This window comes from Chiloscyllium plagiosum, unplaced genomic scaffold, assembly GCF_037043375.1.
Source record: "Chiloscyllium plagiosum isolate Xiang-an unplaced genomic scaffold, Cpla_swu_hap1 HiC_scaffold_18, whole genome shotgun sequence".
Classification (NCBI taxonomy): Eukaryota; Metazoa; Chordata; class Chondrichthyes; order Orectolobiformes; family Hemiscylliidae; genus Chiloscyllium; species Chiloscyllium plagiosum.
The window spans coordinates 53,709,119-53,732,413 of NW_028270156.1; the positions used below are offsets into that span (position 1 = coordinate 53,709,119).

Sequence of the window (23,295 nt, forward strand, 5' to 3'; positions counted from 1 at the left end):
ACAATGGGACCACTTTTTCCTGTGGGGATTTTATTCTTATAAGAATGTATAATTGTTGCAAATTTTGAATGAATTCTTTAAACGTTCCCCATTGCCTATCTACTGACATGTTCTTCACTCTGGTATCGCAGGATGCCATAGCCAACTCACCTCTCATATTTACATTGTTTGCTTTGCTCAGTTAAAGCCACTAACCTTTGGTCTAACTAAATCATCCTCAAGCTATGTATAGCATTTCCTCATACAATGATCTCTTTCCCAGAGACTTCTTCATGTCAAGTTTATTAGTTAACCCTGTCACTTTACATAAATCTAGATCTAAAATAGTCTGTTCTCTAGTTGGTTCTTTAGAACAATAATCTAGAAATCCACCTCAACTGCATTTCACTATTTATCCTGCAGGGTTTGTAAAGATTATATTCATGGTATAAAGCCTCAGGAATAAACTGCAGGGGAGCAAGATAGGAGAGTCCAAAATCTGAATGAGATTTTATCATTTCCAAAGCTGGTTAAACACTGACTAAGTGAGTAGTTTTCATCCTGTCATAAACACACAAGGCTATATTGATATTTGTTCAGAGAAGGCTTTCCCAGAACTTTTCTTCCAGTGTCTGGATTTTCATGCTCTTCTGGCACAGTTCATGACTATAGGCAGTTGCAGAATGTCTATATTCTGATGATGCACTCAGCATCTTAACTATATGGAACCTGAAAATATTTCCCTGTCCATCATTTTTCATATGCTTGTAAAACAGATTGAAGGCATAACAGTTTTACAACTGCTTCTGTCAACCAAACCACTTTACAATATGACCTTGTATATCATAGAATAAAAAATCTTTTTGTATCAATGTAACATCAAAATTAACACAAAATCTTGGAATGGTATCAGAGCGCTACATTTGACAAAGACTGTAGCAAAGGGACAATGCAACATGTCCAGGTGTATCTTTTGTGTACCAAAACGGAACTGAATATTGCTGAGAGACTACACAATTTAAAAAGATAGATGAAAAACATCAGAACTGGAAATGACTTGCCTGAAAAATTAACTTACTCCCCTCCTCAAGAAAATTGGATGTTTGCCTCTACAAAGGGAGTCATTTGGATATGTACCCACTGGCAGAATGCCCATTACTGCCAACGTGGCCACTGTTGTACTCTCGCTGTTTGATTAATTAACAACTTTATTAGGGTGGTGAATGTTCCAAGTGATTTAAAATCCACTAACAGATCAAAATTCAAATTGCCAAGAATTGCGCAGGAATGGAAGGAGCAATTTCTCATTTGTGGAGCTTGTAAATGTAAGTGATAGAGAAGCTTTTGTGGAGTCAGAGGGTGAGTTATCCACCATACAATACTCAGCCTCTAACCAATTCTCGAAGTCACAGTAATTCTGCGGCTGGAACAGTAATGCTTCTGGTCAATGGTGACCCTCAGCTTGCAAGTGGACTTCTGATCTCGAGGTGATTCCTTGAAGCGTGGTTCCACCAATGGTTAAACACTTAAGAAAGACTGTAATGTCTGAACTTCCAGCTTTATTTATTTATTTTCTACTTAAAACTAAGGAACCCTGCAATGTGTAACTTCTAATCTTATTCCATATGTTTTATACTATGTTATAATTATTGCAATGTTTAACTTTTAACTTTGTTCTTTCTTTCAACCTCATTCTTAAGATTTTGCAACTAGGTACTTATACCTAAGATGGCACTTTGTGTGGCAACATTATATGCTTTTCACTGCACTCCTGTCCTTTAGCACTTGAGTACTCGTGACCATAAAATCAAAATCATCAAAAGATGGTAGGGGACTGAATGCTAAATGTTAAAGCAGGATGTTTAGACTCTTTTTTTTCTGGAGATGGTTATTTTCTGGAGCCCTCTGGAGGTGTTCATTGCTTGGCCTACCCATGGCACAAATGTTACTTGCCATTTTTAAACCTAAGCCTGAATATTGCTGAGATTCTGTTGCATACAGGAACAGACTACCTCATTATCTGAGGAGTTGGGAATGGTGGCGAATACTATTTAATCATCAGAGAAAAGCTCCACTTCTGACCTTATACACAGGCAAGATCATTGATGAAGCTCAAAGAATATATGAGCTGAGGACACTGTCATGAAAATCTCCAGCAGTGACATACTTTTACAGGTGTGGATGATTGCCTCAATACTTTAATAGCTACATCACCTAGGAACATTCAATCCCTATTGTTTTCCCAGTGATGCTGTAATTTCTACATTATTTATTTTGCAGAAACTATTTAAATATCACTTATGTCACTCAATTTATTTCTTCCACTTTTCACTGATCATATGCACTGACCTCCACTTTAGCAACTTGAGCATCCTGCAACATAATGACCTCTAATCCACTATAACCAATACCAATGAGAAATCATCACAATGAATATTGGAGATATGTAGTCAACTAGCTCAGCAATTCATGTAATAGATTAGCTCTCTCAGACATTTCTAGCCTCTAACCTTTCACTTTACATTTGCATTTTTTATTTCTCTCTTGGCCACAAGATCTGCAGCACCACCATGAGACAGGAGCAAAGTGGAAGCTTTCCTGAAAATCTTCCTTCATTAACCTCACCTCATCTGTCACTTCTGCCACATGTAAAACAAAGCCTCTCATTGATAGACTGATGAGGAGAAATGTAACTGTCCCATTCATTCCTGAATATCACAATATCCCAGTTCATCTTTAATAAACCCATTTTGTCCCTGCTAAGACTGACTATAATAATAGCTTTCCCTGACTGGCCAGGGAGTGGAGAGACACCCTATTATAAACAATGAGCTGTACTTACTGTCCAGCTACATGCCTCTCAGCCTCACATCAAGTTCCTCTAATCTTGTAATTATTTTGAGGAAGTTTTAGATCTCATTATAAGGAATTTTAAATCTGAGTGTGACAAGGTTGGTCTACTGATTACCAAATAGGCATCTGTCCAGGACAAATAGTCAAAGGACATTGGGCTCAGAGGAACATAATCAGTGAATCTGTAGGATGAATGATGCAATGGTGGCAATCCCTGAGTTGATCTTTCTTTTTAAAAAAGGCAACAAATTGTCTGCAAACAGACTGAGCAGAACTTCCCTTGCTCCATGTAGCCAATCCCTTTAATAGAAAGATAAAGGGAGTGGGCTGTCAAGTTGTACATTTGACAACCCAGGGCAAAGCCATTGGAATACAGATCAGACAGAGAAGTGAATGAATGGCAGGTGTGGTCTGGTTTGATGGGAGGTTGGATCAGTGCCACTGCCAAAGGTGCAATGCAGGGAAGGCTGTGAATCTCAGCAGAAAGCACCAAAACTGGCATGGTGATTGCCAGGTATACACACAGTTACAACGACTGGTGATGAGAAAGCTCCTGTTGAGTAATGGGATTTGGTTTACATTGGGAAAGTTTTTAACAAATAGTAAACAATTCTCCATTTGGCTTTCAATTTAGGAGGTTGACCTTTGTTCCTTTTGATTATGGGAAACACCTGAATGTGGATGTTTATGTCCTGTAGGTGATAACTATACCCATGGAACTCAGATGAAATAAGGCTGTGGTCTGAGGTTACTTGGAGATCAAATCCTATGTGAAGGGTGGTTGAAATATTCGGGCGGCACGGTGGCACAGTGGTTAGCACTGCTGCCTCACAGCGCTGGAGACCCGGGTTCAATTCCCGCCTCAAGCGACTGACTGTGTGGAGTTTGCACGTTCTCCCCGTGTCTGCGTGGGTTTCCTCCGGGTGCTCCGGTTTCCTCCCACAGTCCAAAGATGTGCAGGTCAGGTGAATTGGCCATGCTAAATTGCCCGTAGTGTTAGGTAAAGGGGTAAATGTAGGGGTATGGGTGGGTTGCGCTTCGGCGGATCGGTGTGGACTTGTTGGGCCAAAGGGCCTGTTTCCACATTGTAATGTAATCTAATCTAATCTAACCTATAGGGGAGACTGACTTATGAACATCTATTTTAGATCTAGTGATATGCAATGAGGAAGGATTAATAAGAGACTGTATAGTTAAGGATCCCCCAGGAATGGTGATCAAAACATGGTAGAATTTCAAAGTCAGTTGGAGGGACAGCAATTCGGGTCTGAAACCAGTGTCCTCAACTTAAATAAGGGCAATGTCAAAGGTATGAAGAAAGAGTTGTCTAAAGCAGACTGGGAGAATAAGCCAAGGAAAAGGTTGGTAGATGAACTATGGCAGATATTTAAACAGACGTTTCAAAACCTTCAGTTGAAATTTATTCCAGTCAAAAAGAAGTATTTGATGAAAAGGATGAACTGCCTGTGACTATCTTAAACTAAAGCATACAAAGCAGCAAGAACTAGTGTTAGGCCAGATGTTTACGAATTATTATTTAGGAACCAGTTGCGGAATGATACTGAGTGCTTGGATTAAGGTGATCTTGGGCAGATTTGCAATTAGAATGATCACCAACTGAATGTGGACGTTTATGTCCTGTAGGTGATAACTATACCCATGGAACTCAGATGAAATAAGGCTGTGGTCTGAGGTTACTTGGAGATCAAATCCTATGTGAAGGGTGGTTGAAATATTCTGGAGAAAGGTAGAGTTGAGATTGATATTGATTTTGCATGTGATGCTTCATATGTGCAAAGAAGGCTAGCTGAGAGACCTATTGCTGTATCAGTTAGCTTCAGTGTAATTTATAGTTTCCAGTACTTTTAATTTGCCTGTTAATTCACATTTACTTTATGTTGATATTGGTTTAATAAAAATTTGAAAAAATGAAATCCTTTCCATTGTTTTCTTTTTTTGCATGTTTGATTCCTTGTCATTTTTGTTTTGTTCTCCACAAAGATTATAACACCAGTCATTTCTGATTAATGCTGTCAGCCAGGGAATGCTTTACAACTACAATTACAGTTACAACTTCTTCCATTTTGGTGTAGATTCCTATCCTTCTTATTGTTATTGACTGACCCCTTTAGGAGAGCATATGTGTAGATGTTAAATGATGACAAGCTTGGCCTCTTTGCCGTTGTGTCACTGGTCTAGGAGTATTCGCCAGAGTAATCAGTAATCTCAAACTGCTGAGTACACACAGCTTTACAATCCAGTCATGTTTCTGAAATCGATTAAGCTGTAGGGCTCAGTTTACCCATACAGCTCAATCCAGCCTGTATGTCCAGCTGAATCTTTCTGTATAGTTCAGTCCTGCATGCACAGCTTGGTGCTGTCTGCACAGAATGGTGCTTTCTGTATAGCTCAATCATGTATAGATTTGCCCTGTCTTTGCATATGACTCAACCTCACCTGCACAGTCCAGTTATCTGACCGGTGCAGCTCAATCTGCTAGAGAAGCCCACAACGTTATGTTTAGTATCACTTGTACATATAAATATAGGAACATAACTAGTGTTAGGGTATCCAGTCTCTGGAGTTTCTTTCACCATTTAGTTAATTGTGGTTTATTCCTGTCTCAGACCTTTTCTAGAGTTGTTTTATGATAGCAGAAAGAACTTCTATTCATTTAAGCTAGCTCAGCAGGGGGATGGAAACCTGTGGTGTAGTTCCAGTGCACAGTTGGATGAAAGTAGGGAGGACATGGACAGGATTTCACAGTCACAGGAGTGTGCTGGCAGACAGCAAGCTGGTTTGAAATGTGTCGACTTCAATGCCAGGAGTATCCAGAATGAGGTAGGTAAGCTTGCAACATGGATACGTACCTGGGACTTCAATGTTGTGGCCATTACTGAGACATGGCTAGAGCAATGCATGCTGTAGGCTCCAGGGTTTAGATCTTTCATTAAGATCAGGGAAGGTGGTAAAAGAGGGGGAGGTGTGGCCTTGTTAGTCATGGACAGTATAACAGTGGCTGAAAGAACTTTTGACGAGGACTCGTCTACTGAGGTGGTATGGGCTAAGGTTAGAAACAGGAGAGGTGAGGTCACACTGCTGGGAGTTTTTTATAGGCTTCCACAAAGTTCCAGGAATGTGGAGGAGAGGATTGGAAAATCAATTCTGGGCAGGAGTGAAAGGAACAGGGTCATCATTATGAGAGACTTTAACTTCCCAACATTGACTGGAAATGCTATAACTCTAGTATGTCGGATGGATCACTTTTTATCCAATGTATGCAGGAGGGTTTCCTGACACAATATATCAAAGTGCCGACAAGAGAGGAAGCCACACTGGATCTGGTGTTTGGTAATGAACCAGGCCAGGTGTTTGATTTACTGATAGGTGAGCACTTTGGAGAGAGTGGCCTTAATTCGGTTACGTTTGGTTTAGCGACAGAAAGGGATAGATACATGTCACAGGGCACAAGTTATATATGGGGAGAGGGCAATTATAATGCAATTAGGCAAGACTTAGGAGGCATAGAATGGGGCAGCAAAATGCAGGGGATGGGGACAATCAAAATGTGGTGCTCGTTTAAGAACAGATATTGCATGTCTTTGATAGGTATGTCCCTGTCTGGCTACAAGGAAGTGATAAGGTAAGGGAACCATGGCTTACTAAAGAAATTGTATCTCTTGTTAAGCAGAAGAGGGAGGTTTATGTGACGTTGAAGCGAGGATGGTTCAGATGAGGTGATGGAGAGTTGCAGAGTAGCTAGGTAGGATTTAAAGAGAGAGTTAAGAAGAGCAAAGAGGGGACATGAGCAGTCTTTAGTAGGTAGAATAAAGGAGAACGCTAAAGCTTTTCATAAATATGTGAGGAATAACAGGATGACGAGGGTAGCAATAGGGCCTGTTGAAGACAGAAGTGGGAATTTGTGTGTAGACCCTGTGGAGATCAGAGAGGTGTTAAGTGAATATTTCTCATCTGCTTTCACTCAGGAAAAAGAGAATTTTGGAGAGGAGAAGACTGAGTTATGGGCTATCAGACTTGAAAGGAATGAGGTTAGTAAGGAGGAGGTGCTATCAATTCTAGAAGGTGTGAAAGTAGATAAGTCCCCTGGGCTGGATAGGATTTTTCCGAGCATTCTCTGGGAAGCTAGGAAGGAGATGGCCAAGCCTTTGGCCTTGACCTTTGAGTCGTCATTGTCTATAAGTTTAGTATCAGAGGACTGGAGGATTGCAAATGTTGTGCTCTTATTCAAGAAGGGCAGCAGAGATAACCCAGGTAATTATAGACCAGTGAGCCTTACAACTGTTGTGGGAAAGGTTCTGGAAAGGAATATAAGAGATAGGATTTATAATCATCTAGCAAGCAACAATTTAATTGGAAATAGTCAACATAGATTTGCCAAGGGCATGTTGTGTCCAATAAACCTCACTGAGTTTTTTTGAGAAGGTGACCAATCATGTAGATGAGGGTAGGGCAGTTGATGTGGTGTACATGGACTTCAGCAAAGCCTTTGATAGGTTCCACATGGTAGGCTACTGGAGAAAGTGCAGAGGCATGGGATTGAAGGTGATTTAGCAGTTTGGATTAGAAACTGGTTTTCTGTAAGAAGGCAGCGAGTGATGGTTGATGGAAAATATTCAGCCTGGAATTCGATTGTCACAAGGATCTGTTTTAGGACCATTACTGTTGTCATTTCTATAAATGACTTGGATGCAGGCATAAGTGGATGGGTTAATAAGCTTGCAGATGACACTAAAGTCAGTGGAGTGGTGGACATTGTGGAAGAATGTTGCAGGTAGCAGGAGACTTGGATAAACTGCAGAATTGAGCTGAGAGGTGGCAAATGGAGCTCAATGCAGATAAATGTGAGGTGATTCACTTTGGGAAGAATAACAGGAAGGCAGAATACTGGGTCAATGGAAAGATCCTTAGTGTAGATGTGCAGAGGGATCTTAGTGTCCATGAGGACATGAATGACATAGATCCCTGAAAGTTGCCACCCAGATTGATAGTGCTGTTAAGAAGGCATGCAGTGTATTAGGTTTTATTGGTAGAGAGATTGAGTTCCAGAGCCGTGATGTCATACTGCAACTGTACAAAATGCTAGTGCGGCCTCACTTGGAGTATTGCGTGCAGTTCTGGTCGCCCCATAACAGGAAGGATGTGGAAGCTTTGGAAAAGGTGCAGAGGAAATTTACAGGATGTTGCCTGGTCTGGAGGGAAGGTCTTATGAGGAAAGGCTGAGGGACTTGGAGAGAAGAAGACTAAGAGGCGATTTAGTAGACATATACAAGATGATCAGAGGATTAGATAGGGTGGACAATGAGAGTCTTTTTCCTACGATGATGACATCTGCTTGTACGAGGGGGCATAGCTTCAAATTGAGGGGTGATAGATTTAAGACAGATGTCAGGTTCTTCACTCAGAGAGTGGTATGGGTGTGCTGTATTGTTCTGTACTGTTCTATGTTGTATAAGATGTCATTCATGTCCTCATAAAATCCCAATGCAATTCATAACTAATGTTTTATCTTTTAAGTGCAATTGTTATATACACAAACACAGCACCTATTTTGCATACTGACAAGGTCCTGCAAACAAGGAGATAAATGATCAGTTACACTGTTGTTTGTAATTGTTATGGTATAACTGTTGAGACAGCATGGGGAAAACTCCCTGAAGTCAGTTTTGAACAGTCCCATAAATAGCAGTGAAGAAAATGACAAGTAAATCTCTCTTGTATGGGTCGGATAAAGAACAAGTATGAGACAGGACACATCCTCTCTCTTGACTGAGAAGCTCCTTGGGAACTTTTACATGCACCAGATAAGGCAGTGTTTTAAATATCTTCTCTGAAAGGCAGTGTTTCCAATAATCAGTACTCCCAGGAATTGCACTAAACCAACCAACTAGATTTTGTGAAATTCTGGAGCAGGTTCTGAACCCACAACCTTCTGGTTTTCTTTATATTCAAACATGATATGTAGGCATCAGTATCAAGACCAGTATTTATTGCCCATTCTGAAATGCTCCTGAGACAGTGGATGGTGACCTTCCCCCTTGAACCTGCTGTATTCCTTCAGGTGTAGGTACACACACAGAGTTGTTAGGATAGGGGCTCCTGGTCTGTCACAGTGACATTGAAGGAACAGCAATATAGTTCCAAATCAAGATAGTGTACGGCTTGGAGGGGAAGTTGCAAGTGGTAATGTTCCTTAACATCTGGTACCCTTCCCCTTCCAGGTGGGAAAGCTCACAAGATGGGGAGATGCTGTCAAATATGGGTGATTGCTTAATTGCTGCAGTTGATCTTATAAATGGTAGATACTGATGCCTTTGTGGGCTATTGGTGGAACAAGTGAATGCTTAAGATGGTGGATGGGGTGCCAGTCAAAGTGGCTGCTTTGTCCTGGTTGGTATTAATCTTCTTGAAAGTTGTTAGAAAGTTTCCTGCACTCATCCAGGAAAATGTTCAGGAAGATATTCATCAGACTCCTGACTTGAATTTGTAAATGATGGACAAGTTTCATAGCCCAAAAGGTAAATTACTCAACATGAATTACCCAGCCAATGACCTGCTCTTGTAGCAACAATACTTGCATGGCTGGTCCAATCAATGTTTTGATAGTGGGAGATTGAACAATAATAATGCTCTTGAACGTCAAGTTAGAATTGCTCTTGTTGGAGATAGCTCTTGTCTGGCACTTATAGAGCAGGAATGTTACTTTCTACTTCTCGGTCCAAACCCAAATGTTGTCCAGATCTTGCTGCATGTGAACATGGACTATTTCAATGTCTGAGGAGTTGTGAATGGTGCTGAACATCATGTAATCATCAGTGAGCATGTACTCAGTTCTGACCTTATGATAGGATGAAAGATCATTAACGAAGTGGCTCAGTCAGAAACTTCTTCATAATAAAGTAAATGTGCAATAACAGATGTCACTGGCGCCATGTTTTGATTTGTGTACAATGGTAAAAATAGACTGGCAGAAGGCTAGGTTTGTATATGAACTGCAGGAAAAGCATGAATATGCTTTGTTTTGACAAAAAGGAAGGATTAACCTCTTCCAAGGAGCATTTAGCAGTCCCTTTTAGGACTTCTGATGAAACTTACAAAAAAGCAATTAACAGACATTTCCTTTTTTCATCCTTTTCAGGATAAAAACTGTATTTGAAGTCCTGCACCAGTGTAGCACAATGGTGTGCTTATTTCAGCAGCCTTTCACTTGTTCTGGCTGGGAAGGTCTAGCACCTATTTCAGAGTATGCCTGAAAATTAAATCAGGCAAACAGATGTGCAGACAGAGTTGCAACTAGATTTCCTCCAGCCAGCTGCCATGGTTCAAGCAAGAAACAAGGTGGCTATCAGTTGAAGATGTGTTAACCATTATTTAACATTCTTCAAACCCTTCCTTCTCAACAGTCAATCCAACTATTTATAAGCTGTGTGGCAAAAAGAGCTATTTAAGTAATGCCCCAAAATTATCTGTTCTCTGTTCATTAACGTTACAGACAGGCTGGTAACTGTGGGGACAACTTTATATCTGAATGCTTATGATGTCATAAAATTACATAGTTGCAACAAACATTTATGATGTTTGGTCACAGCAAGACACAGCAAAGATTACTAACACAGCAATGCAGAGGGAACAAGAGCTGACCCAAAGTATTGTTCGTGCTAAGTTATCCCATCAGCCTTGTACATTGGTTTTCTCTAGTCACTGCTGACCACACCTTCCCTTCTTCATTAAATTGCAATATACAAAAATAGCATCCTCCACTGAGAAGCAAATCAGTCAACGAATGACTCTGTTAAATACCTGAAACTGGAATTGCAGTTGGGAACAAGAGTATAACAGAGGAATGGCGAGATGGGTAGTTAGAAAAATGTTTTGTACTTATATAGAGAGGGAGACAAATATTGTGTGCATAGACAAGTAGAATGAGATGCAGGCACACACAGTTTCATTGTAGCACTGCATATGAATCAATGGAAACAGCTAATCATGGATAGTTATAAAGGAATAAATATGTGCACTTGCATAGATGAAAAGGCAAACATAGGCAAAGACATTGTGTACTTACACAGATATTTTATTCAGGTAGAGTAGGGCAGAGGGAGAAAGAGTGAAAGAGACAAGCATCTCAATGAGGAGAAATACAAACATATAAGCTTGAAACTACTCTTACAACCTTAAATATGGTTAGTATCACAGGTTTTCTATGTACAGGTCTTGCCAGATGCTCGTAACCCTAGTGTTTGATTGTTGAATTCTTCTGGATACGGATTGAATCTGTTCATTACCAAATCTACAAAACAGCTAAGGGAATGTGGCAAATTTACACTAAGGTTGTCACTCGCTGTGTGGGACTTGTGTGCATGCAGCGTAGGAGCTATTAAAGATACTGAAAAAGAGAGCAACATAAGAAAGATAAAAAATGCTTTGAAATAAATGCAACTATGTTCTAAGCATTTTTCTTTATAAAAAAGACCTCAGTTGATGACAGGGAATACACATATAGCAAAGAATTACCAATTGAGTGTATCCTATGTGCATGTTTGAATTAAATGTCAGAGTTTTGTGCAACAGTTAAAATTGAGTACTGTATTATAAAGCATACCTCCCTTAATCTAAATAGAAAACAGATGATGAACTGCAAGTTTTTGCTGCACAGGGCACTTTATATAGCTGCTGAGTTGGGCCAGCACCAGTGGGAATTTCAGTACCCTGGAGTGCTCACAGTCACAGATTTATGTTGTTCAGAGTAAATTTTCACTTGTTCCTAAACTCCATTCACTGAGTCCTCCAGTCAGCTCACATTGACATTCACCCATTGAACAGAGCAATAATCTCAGTCAAGACAAAGCAAAAATTGCACAAATTCTGTCCTCCAAAAATATTGACATCAAATTGGTAATTGATAATAAGAGAAGGAACATCAAACAGATTAAACTCACACTATTACAGTGTGGATCTTAGTGCCTCTTTAGTCGTATGATCAGTGAACAGGGAGACACAAAAAGCAAAAATAAATAAATTGCACAAAATGTTTTCTTCATATGGTTTATTTCATTGATGGAGACAGTGTACCTGTAACCTGTAACCTAGAACATAACACTTCCTCAAAAGCTTTCTTACCCACTTCATAAAGAGCAGAGGTGATCTCTTCCATGTTGCCACATCCAATCCATGTTCTGCTCACAATATCAGCACTGACAGACCTCTAATATATTGAATTCCCTTCCACCCTCCCTCTCTTATTCTGAAGTACTCAATATCTGTCTACATCTATAATTAGTCACACCCTGTCCTCCAATTCCCATCACTAATGAACTGAGTTAAACAAATTTAATGCCTGACTGTCATCTTCATAGAACCAATGTAGAGAGTGGACATGACCTAGGATCCTTTGATCAATATGACTCAAATTGACAATAGGCAATGCTTGAACCACTGAGTAACTACAGGTGCTAAGCTGTGTTAATATTAAATTCTATAAACACTTAGAACTATTCACACTATCACCAGGGTGCATAAAGGCCTTTCAAATGCCTGCATTGACATATTACGATGATGTGTTTTACAAAGATTGCACATGATGCAGTGAAGCTCCTTAAAGAGGGGTGGGTCGGGATGGGGAGACAGAGGGAGGAGGCAAAGGGCAGTAAAAACAGAGGAGAGTGTTCCAATTAAACTCAATAACTCAGTGTCTAGTCAGCATAAAACATTCTAAAATACATTGATGAATTTCTTGGATTGTTCTGTCATCAGAGATTCTGTACAACAAATGCAGCCCATGTAGAATGCACAAGCTACCAACCAACATACAGGCGTAAAATAAAACATGAGAAACAGAAAGAAAAACAATGACAACCAGAAGAAATACATGGAAGGCCAGTCAGCATCTGACTAGGAGAACAGATAGACATTCTGTCTATGTCAATCCTGGCAACCTGAAAAATCAGATGTTGAAGGGCCTAGGAATAACTGTATCATATTTTGTTTCTATTTTCAATGAAACATTCATTGTACAAGATGACAGACAGTGTTAAGGTACATATGTGATGCTGACCTGTATTGTAATGTCTGAAGGGACCGTCTGCATAAGCCATTCTGGAGTGCGCTACCTCTTGGTCTGTGTACAAGTGAGAATAGATCATAAATAAATGTATAATGTTCATTACTTTTTTCTTCTTCGTCAAGTTTCTGCTATCTGAAACCATTGCCTCTCCCAGGGATACACCTGCTCGGTTAGTGACAGTCTTCTGGTAAACTCCTTCCTCTTGGCGCAGGGATCAATGACCATGGGCCATAGATTGAAAGCAAGGGGCAGAAGGCTTAGAGGCAATGTGAGGAATTTGTTTTTACCCAGAAGTTGTTGGGAAGCTGAAACTCACTGCCAGTAATGATGGTAGAGGCAGAAACCTTCATGTTTAAGTGGGATTTAGATGTACACTTATAATGCAAAGGCATATGAGGATGTGGGCCAAATGTTGGAAAATGCGATTAGAAGAGTTGGGTGATTGATTTTGACAGATGCAGACTTGATGGGCAGAAGGGTCTTTTCCTGTGTTGTAGACCGCTATAGCTCTTTGATCAGGTGAGCTTGAAAACCAAATTTGAAACTTCTTAGTTTATCCAATTCTGTAGTCCAACTTGAACAGGAACTGCTCTAAGTAAGTAGGATTGAAACTCTCGGGTGGGCAGCAGCATGGACCAGTGCAACACACAATTCAGTGGTAATTCAGGATGTAATGACACTATTCCCTATGTTATGTAATCCTAACCTCAGACAGATTATTGGGAGATTAGAAATAAGGAAACATTCATGAAGGGAAAATGGTCAACAGATGACAGGCAAGTTGCAAACCTGCTGTTCAGCTTTCTGCCAATGTTGCACTAGATCCAACTACTGGGAGTTGCCTCAAAGAGTTCCCTTCTGATTCCATGTACCACCTCCTCCCTTTCTGGGCTCCTCTCTGTGTGAAAACTCTCTTCAGCAAGTTTCCTATTTCTGGCACCAGAGGTTTCACAGTTCACCAGGTCTCCTTCCCTCAGACTGAGGAATATTGCTCCAACCTGATATACTGGCATAATTAATTCCATTATTCCACCAAGTAAAATTTCAGTTAGGGTTCAACAAATGACCCTGCACACATTGAGTGGGAACAACATAGCCAGCAGTCTTGAAGCAGGCAGCCTAGTTGTGACTGCAGTCAGGGATAATAAACATCAAGGGAAGGAGGAAGAATCAAAAGGCAAGGAAATGAAGAACAAATAACTTTATAAAATAAATAATTGGGTTTACTCTTCAGAATCTACTATACATTTCTATACCTTACACAATCACATTATTGGCATTCACTCCGGCAGTGTATATGTTTTTTTTGTTGTGGGCATACAGTTCAACTGTAATTAATCATCTTTCAATACCTTCCCTCAAGTGACCAATCTTCAATTAGGAGTTAAAACCTAGGGAGTAAGCACTTTACAGAGGGTGGAAGGGAAGATGCTGTCAGAGTCTCTGTCAATGTTGCTCCAGCTGCATCTGTAGATTGTTGACTCACTGTTCAACTTCACCCAAACTAATCCTGATCCTACCCTCATTCAACATCTGTGGGTGGATTTTCCTTTCAAAATCTTTGAATCCATTTTCCTTCATTAGTCCAGTTGTAGAGCCTGACTCCTATTCTGTTAGAGGATCAGATAAATCTTCTGGTTTTATTGCTCATGGCATCAAAAAAATTACAATTCAACCTATTCTTTTCGTTCAACCTCTGTGTAATTTCTTGAATATGATGCTGGACCTTCTGGGTTGTCAGCACTGCACCAAAAGAAAGAATGGAGTATTTGAAAACTGATAGAATGTACCAATGTGAGAGGCATTTGAGGCTCAGAGCTTCATGCTATTGGTAAATCTTTCTTTGTTCATTTACAAACAGAGGAAAATGAAAATATAAGGGGTTGAATTACATTCTCCCATCAGTGAGGCCATCTTGGCAGAGTAAGGCTGAAGGTTACTTATTCTGCTTTCACAAATGAGAAATAAAATGTTACCAAACCTTCTTTCTTCACCTGACCCCAATTATTGGTAAGATTCTCAACATTAGCTTCATTCTCTGAAAAGGAGGTCTGTCCAACTTTGGGAGGGATCCAGATTTCGTAAGAGTCTCTCTTTAAACCGATATCCAAATCGTGAAAATCAATGTTACAAGATTTCCTTAAAATGTAATCTTGATCATTAATATCTTACTTTAAATGAGATCTGAATGAGTATGTGTTTTTTTTTAAACAGGAATGGAATTGTGATGGTGAAGTTCTCTTAACGCTACACATACCAGAATAATTTGGCATGAAAACTTGAATCAGTTATTAAAGTTTAGTGTATTAATGGGAGTGACAGTGATTAATTTCTCAATTGCTGTATTTACAGTTAATTAACAAAAGGCACCAATGCTAATGATTCAAAACAAGAACGGAAAATATCAGAAGCACATGATTAGTCAGCAGGAGAACATACCATCTCAAAAGATAACCTAGCTATTCCTCTGTATTCACAACCATTTTTATTAGTGACAAATAGACAATCCAAACAAATAATTAAAATAAGAGGCTGCAAATACTAGAGAGAAACCAAGGAGATGAAGAGATGTGCAAAAGAGTTTTTGATAGGTGGAAGAGGAAGCGTGCAAGACAGTTTATGAAATAGAATGAGATGGAGAGGAAGAGTGCACAAGCAATGCAGAAAGAGAGAATGATAGAATGTGAGAAATGGGACGTGTTTAAAGGATAATAGAACATGGAAGGTATGTGAGAAAAAGAACAAAATAAACAGTCAACTTTTTTTAAAAAAGCTGACAATGGAAAGGACAGGGTAAAATCTACACGGCAAATGAGCAAGAAATCAAATTGAAAGGACAAAAAGGTTCAAGCGAAATAAATAATAAATATGACGTTTATTTGGATTTAACCCTCAAAGTGCTGATCACACCAAAGAAAAATCGCATTTAATATGAAGAGTGTGAATCCCAGCAGCATGGAATAGATCCGTTGGATAGAATATGGGCTACTGGTCATTAGTATTGACCCAATATATTGTCCATTCTTAAAAATGATTTGATCTTTAATAGTAATCACTAGGGGCAATTGTTTGAGAAATCTTCCCATTAATTATTAGCAATCTGCAACAAATTTCATAGGACAGATAATTAAAATATTATGGAGAAATAGGCAAATAGGAAATAGCAATTTATGAGATTGAAATGCACAGGTAACTGTGGAGCATATTATGCAGATATTTGATCAGAATTATACAGCTAGGTATGCACCACCCTTTGCCCATTGACAAAATAGTTCTGCTCATGATCAATCATGTGTGTGAATAGTTCCAGACACCAGCTAGTTAAGCTGCTGATGTTGGAAACAACATGGAAATGGGTTGGTAAACTGAATATCACAGTTAAGAAAATAACCTTCTTACCAAGTAACACAGATTATTTCCAAATTAAGTTTTGAAAGTCTCCAGGCTGATTAATAGGTCACCGGAGTATTTTACACTAGCTTTACACAACCCTAGATTTTTACTAAACTAGTGAGTACAAAGAAATATTTGTATAACTAAAGTTAAGCGAAAAATCTCAAAACAGACGTTAAGCCCTATTTAAAGTGCCAGGCAATTTAGGCAAATAAAATGATCATAGATCCTCAGCACAGTCATCAGATGGTTGGTTAATTCATCTACTCTTCCTAGTATTGGCCACTTTACTAGGGCAGCTGCCTGCTCCTCTTCGAGTGATAGGACAGGATTTTAACCTAGTCTCCAGAACCCAGGTTCACCTGACATCCCGAAGCTGCAAACTGCGATGCGCCGAGGTGGAATGGGGATGGATAAGGAATTATTGACCATTCCGAAATACCCTTTCATTTCCATGCAAATCTTACTGTACCCTGTGTCAATGATCACACCGTTAAACAGACCAGTTTCGCTGACAAACTGGGTCCTCAGTCCAGGGTCAGAACAGTTAAGTGACAAATTTCAGTTCCAATGGACTCAAAGCTAGGGGCGTAGAAATGTTAAATTTTAAGGACGGCAGGATTTCAGAATTAAACTTGTAGAGATAAAGAGAAACCTTACTGCTGGGAATCTGAAAGAGAAAAAACTCTGAACGTCCGTCTGAAAAAAGAAATATTGATTAATGTTTCAGGGTAGGTTCCTTTTAAACAAGAAACATCTAACGCGGTGTCTTTGGAACGAGCTAATTCCGTTCCATTTTAAAATGGAATGAATTCAGCATTGAAGCATTAATTTATATTTGCTTCTTGGGGTGTTGGCTAGCGTGCTAACGGATCTTAAGCATTTCTGAGGGTTTTGAGGAAAGAATCATCAGTATGTTATAAGGATACAGATTATTCTTTGGATCCCAGACAGACCTGTACCCAACCGCATCTTCTTCCTCTCAATACACTTTCCTGATGAGTGTTAGGACAAATTTCCATGCAAACAGCTAACTCTCAGTAGTATCTTGATTTTGATTGCTAGGCTTTCTCAGAGTGCAAAGTCTAATTCGGTGCAACAAAGCGTCCCCCAGAACTTCCTCGCCCTTAGTCCCATCATCCGCCTCAAATTTCCGTAGCGACTTCTGAAGAAACCAGCTTCTTCATTCCACGCCAGTCTGACCCAGATTTCCGCCTACGCTGCAGCCGCTGATCGAAGGAAGATCTTGTGGAAATTCTGAATCTGTTCACAGAATCACACTCGGCCCATCGGACACGTTGCTTGCAGTTTGAGAGCAAAGAAACACCCGGCGCCTCTGCTCTCACCCTGGTCCCGGGAGCTTTTCCCGTTCGAGCAGACCTCAGGCCCCCAAGTCCCCCTGGAAATGTGTTGGTGCATCTGAATCCATCATCCTCTCAGGAAGTGGAGGTCCGGACTCAGATTCTGTTCCTGTTGCCGGGGGATAGTTTCTTGGCTGATTGATAAGTTGACACCCCCCCCCCACACACACACACACACCTCAGTCAGTTTGCTACTCTGATGGTCCTGTTCAGTAGACGCCATTGTAGTCATAGAGATGGGGACAGCATGGAAACAGGGCCTTCGCTCCAACTCATCCATGCCAAACAGATATCCTAAATTAATCTAGTCCTATTTTCCAGCATTTGGCCCATATCACTGTAACCCCTTCCTATTCATATACCCATCTAGATGCCTGTTAAATGTTGTCTTTGTCAGCCTCTAATACTTCCTCTGGCAGCTCATTCCTTACACGCACCACCCTCTGCGTGAAAAGGTTGCCCCTTAGGTCCCTTTCTCCTCTCACCCTATGCCCTCTAGTTCTGGACTCCCCCACCCCAGGGAAAAGACCTTGTCTATTACCCTATCCATACCCTTCATGATTTTATAAACCTCTATAAGGTCACTCCTCAGCCTCCGACGCTATAGGGAAAACAACCCCAACCCATCCAGCTTCTCCCTATTGCTCAAGCCCTCCAACCGTGGCAACATCCTTATAAATCTTTTCTGAACCTTTTCAGTACATCCTCTCCCACCATGCCAACTTCCAAATGGGCCTCTTCCTCCTCCACAGCATCTTGCTCCTCTTCAAGCCTGGGTTTGCCACCTCCTATCCGGAGTCATCCCTTCGCAGTCTCCAATTGTTGCAATTCCTCACTTCCTCCAGCCAGCAGCATTCCCTTCTGAACACAAGAGTCAAAACTCGCGCCATCACATTATCAATTCCTCATCCCTTTGTTCACTATGGACAACCCTGACCATGACCCTCCCCTGTCGTTGGAGGTCGGCCCATCAGTAATGAAAGATTAAATTGACTCCCTCTTCCCTTTCGTTGGGTCAGGAGTCAAAGAGGGTCTAGCCACTGCAAGCCCTCATGAGAAAAATCAGACCACCCCAAAGCAACTCCACCGCATGATTATCTCTGGTTTCCCACAATATTCCTGACGTTTTCTCGGTCTGCTAAAACGTTGAGTAAAGAATCATTGGCTCAAGTAGAGTTTGTAAAACAGCACAACCCACACCCGTCTTTATACATCAACTGGGGAAATGAGGTTTTAAACCCTCAGTAATTAAAACAAAACAACTTTGAATTGCACATGATTTCCGGAAGATTCATTCCCTTTGACCTGTTAAATTTTTTTTGGACAGAAAAATGTTTTAGCGCAATTTCTATTTAGTGAATTGGATTATTTTAAGGTTTAAGTTCAGTACGTCCCACACTCTTTAAAATATGCCAGTTCAAAGAAATTAAACAAGTTCTGTCCATCACCTGTCTGCGACGTTCTCTCTCCCTCCCTTTCTCGCTTCAATCAGTACCACTTAGGTCTAACAGAAAGATTTCCCTCCACCAGCTCCGGCTTTCGGTTTCAAGAGCAAACCTCCCGATCCTTGCAGTTTTACTGTGGCCTAGAATTGCAGGGAGTTGGAGGGAGGATTAGAGAGAGTGAGAGATAGAGTGTGTGTGTGTGTGTGTGGGAATCAGAGTCATATGCCTGCTCTGTACCAACTCGACTGGCAAGCCCACATCACATTTTCTTAAAGCAGGTCCATTGAAATAAGTACATGTCGAAATCCCAAACCTCAGACCGGTTATAAACAAAAAAATCTTACGATCACACGAAACAAAATAAAAACATTGGATCAAACCACTATACAGAAGCAACTCGAAGGCATTTTGTTACAGTGGTTCATGTCAAATAGACGAACGAAATACAGAAATTCTAGAGAAACTTAACAAGTAATTTTCCCCAATAAATATTCCATATTTATTTTTAAAGGAATGCAATTTAAACCTCGATCTATATCATTTACAATGATAAATTCCACAAGTTTTAAAGGATATATATTGAAGGACAGCTTTTAAAATGTGAGCTGGAGTAAATAATATTTTGTTAGAATTTGTGATGTTAAGCCCAATAATTTGACACACACACCCCTGCAAAACTGCAGAAATTATTGTCGATCTAATTTGGTTTCACTTCTGCGAATAGTCGAACCAATTCTAAGCAAGTGCTTTTAAAACGTTTTGCCATGTCTTGAACACAGACAAAAAAAAGCACTCGCACAATAAAGTACGTTACTCTGATCCTACCTCTTGAACTTTTTAACTGCATTCTACGTTAGTCTTTTCGTTTTCCCGTAGATTTGGATCATTTTGACTGGCAAATATACAGTAGCGACCAGAATCTCTTAGAATTTCACTTTTTAAAAAAAGATCTGAGGGAATTTTTTTACCTTCAAAAAAGCGTTGCAACGCTTCCGTCTCGTCAACCACTTCCATTTCTCTATCAGCTAGCGACTCCTCCCCGACACATCCATGTAAAGAGATCGCCTACTTCCCCAGGACTTCAAAACATCAGGGAAATCCCACAGAAATATAACATACGAGCAAAGATTCGGCCGAAGGGGACAACAAGGCTGGAAAAGCCCCCCTCCTCCTTGTAGGAATCCCCAGCCTCGCAGCTCCTCAATGTACCTGCGGGAGGGAGGTCAGTTTCACCCAGTCAATTTCGTGCTGATCAGTTTCAGACCAAACTTTCTCTGTATTTTGGATTGGCTCAACCTTCCGCACGAAGAGAATTCTCAGCCCTGAGTTTTATTTTTAACACCTCTCAGTTCTTCCACTGAGAGGGGAAAGGGAGACAAATGAAACCTTTCACCTTTAATAAAGCAAACGTACTCGTCAGGACTCCCGGTACAGATTCCTTGCCGTCCTGCCTCCCCCCACCCCCCATTTCCATGAGATTTTTTCCCTCTCTCTCTCCACTTATCGCTCTGCCGGCCGAGGTGATGTCAGCTACAACACCGCGTCACTCAGTCTCAGAGGCCGACCTGCTGGACAAGAAACTCGACCATTTGTACGGAGACAGGCAGCTTCCACCGTTCGAGGGACTCCAGCATTCACTTATCTAAAGTGTGAATGTAACGATTCTAAAGTTCGACCAGCAAGTCAAAGGGCGCTTGCTCTGCAAATGAAAGCCTGGATACGGGGAAGACTCCAAGTCGGCCACATTCCCCCGTTGGGCTGCTTTGATCTGACGGCAGTGGCTGTTGCTCATCTGAACTCCAACTATCCGAGATCTGTCGCCTCTCCTCCAACAAACTCCTATTTAAAACATACCCCGTTAGCCAAGCTGCCTCTACTCTTTCCCTCAGGTTATCACTGTGTCCTAGAGACGTTTTCTGATAAAAAAAAACATGAGGATAATGGTTTGAAATAAATGCAAGTTGTTGTTGTCCTAAAATCAAGGTTTACTCTGTGTTACCCTTCTCGAAATCATCTCTTCCCTTGGACCTCCAGAACCCTCCAGCTCCCTCAGTTATCCCCTCACCATCCGGGCGTCACCAAGACAACGGGTCCTCATCTTCCCTACTTCCCTATACTCCTCTCCAGGGCACGTCCATTTCTCAATAATAAAGACATCATCCGAAAAGAGTGTTTTTTTGAGAGAAAAAATCGTTTGCACACACCGAAATGATGCAGCATGGTGTTCTTAGTTCCTCCTCCACCTGAATTTGAGAAGACTCTTCATTGTGGTTATCACAGGGATGAGGACATGGAAACTAAATGAACTAGCCTGCAGCAAATTAGGAATTACATCTTAACGCAAAGTACTCACCATATAGAATCAACTCCCAATGTGTTGAGTGATTCCTTTACAATCTAATTCAATTGATATTAGGTGATGAGACTAAAGTTTGTGCCTGTAAGAATAGATAACCTTTAACTAGAATGGTTCCTCGATTAAGATCTGTTGTATACTATTGGAATATGTAGAATTGGATCAAGATCCTGGAGTTTTACCTTTTGATAGGGAGAATCAAACTTTACTTGAGGTTTATTTTACTGAGGTTGGTTTCTCCCTTTTTAAGAAATTTGGTAGAGTGTGAAGAGATTTTATAAGAAAGATTGGCCAAGGTCTGTGGAGGGATCAGATTTGATAAACCAAATGACTCTTTCTTGCTTTATATTTATTTTGAATGACTTGGTTTTAAGCTACAACATGTTGGACACTGCTGATGGCATATCAGACAATATTTAACAAATGGTTGTGTCAGCTGTGGTCTAGTTGGCATCACTCTGGCCTTAGAATCACAAGGTTCTGAATTCAAGCTCCGCAGGAGGATAACAATCTTGAGCTAACTTTGCAGTGCAGTACTGAGGGAGCACTGCATTTTCTGAAGTGCCTTCTTCTGACTGAAATATTGAATCAAGGCCAGAAATGACTGTTCAGGCAAATGTAAAAGAGATAGGACAGTCAACAGGGGTTTGTTTAGATCATGCCTCACAAACCTTATTGAGTTCTTTGAGATTGTGGCCTAACAGGTAGATGAAGGTAAAGCGGTTGATGTGGTGTATATGGATTTCAGTAAGGTTCCCCACAGTAGGCTATTGCACAAAATATGGAGGCATGTGATTGAGGGTGATTTAGCAGTTTGGATCAAAATTGGCTTGCTGAAAGAAGACAGAGGGCAGTGGTTGATGGGAAGTGTTCATCCTGGAGTTCAGTTACTAGTGGTGTATCACAGGGATCTGTTTTGTGTCCACTGCTGTTTGTCATTTTTATAAATGACCTGGATGAGGGCATAAAAGGATGGTTTAGTAAATTTGCAGATGACACTAAGTTCGGTAGAGTTGTGGATAGTGCCAAAGGATGTTATAGGTTACAGAGGGACATAAATAACTACAGAGCTGGGCTGAGAGGTGGCAAATTGAGTTTAATGAGGAAAAGTGTGAGGTGATTTACTTTGGAAGGAGTAACAGGAATGTAGAGTACTGGTTTAATGGTAGGATTCTTGGTAGTGTAGATGAGCAGAGAGATCTCAGTGTCCATGTACATAGATCCCTGAAAGTTGCCACCGACATTAATAGGGTTGTTAGGAAGGCATATGGTATGTTAGCATTTAATAGCAGAGGGATTGAGTTTCGGAACAATGAGGTCATGCTGCAGCTGTACAAAACTCTGGTGTGGCTGTACTTGGAGTATTGTATACAGTACTGGTCACTGCATTATAGGAAGGATGTGGAAGCTTTGGAAAGGGTTCAGAGGAGATTTACTAGAATGTTGCCTGGTATGGAAGGAAGGTCTTACGAAGAAAGGCTGATGGACTTGAGGCTGTTTTCATTTGAGAGAAGAAGGTTGAGAGATGACTTAATTGAGACATCTAAGATAATTAGAGGGTTACATTGGGTGGACAGTGAATGCCTTTTTCCTTGGATGATGATGGCTATCTTGAGGGACATAGCTTTAAATTGAGGAGTGATAGATATAGGACAGATATCAGAGGTAGTTTCTTTACTCAGAGAGTAGTGGGGGCATGGAATGCACTGCCTGCAACTATCGCCCACTTTAAGGGCATTTAAATGGTCATTGCATAGACATATGGATGAAAATGGAATAGTGTAGGATAGATGGACTTCAGATTGGTTTCACAGGGTGGCGCCGAAG

The 23,295-nt window shown here is 40.6% G+C and overlaps 1 protein-coding gene across 5 annotated transcripts in view; it reads right to left on the bottom strand.

Moving 5' to 3' along the window:
- myrf (myelin regulatory factor) overlaps window positions 1-21,028 on the bottom strand; it is a 233,421-nt gene extending 212,393 nt beyond the window's left edge. For 2 of the 5 annotated variants that reach the window (XM_043706035.2, XM_043706034.2), the window contains exons 1-2: window positions 20,081-21,026; window positions 12,905-12,967 (exon numbers count right to left, since the gene is read on the bottom strand). In XM_043706035.2, the coding sequence (XP_043561970.1) occupies window positions 12,905-12,967; window positions 20,081-20,126 (109 nt within the window). In that variant the 5' untranslated portion in view covers window positions 20,127-21,026. Of the gene's footprint in view, window positions 1-12,904; window positions 12,968-19,115; window positions 19,269-20,080 lie in introns of those variants that run through there. The other 3 variants (XM_087996624.1, XM_087996626.1, XM_087996625.1) reach the window with 3 other exon arrangements.
- Between the last annotated feature and the right edge of the window lie 2,267 nt (window positions 21,029-23,295).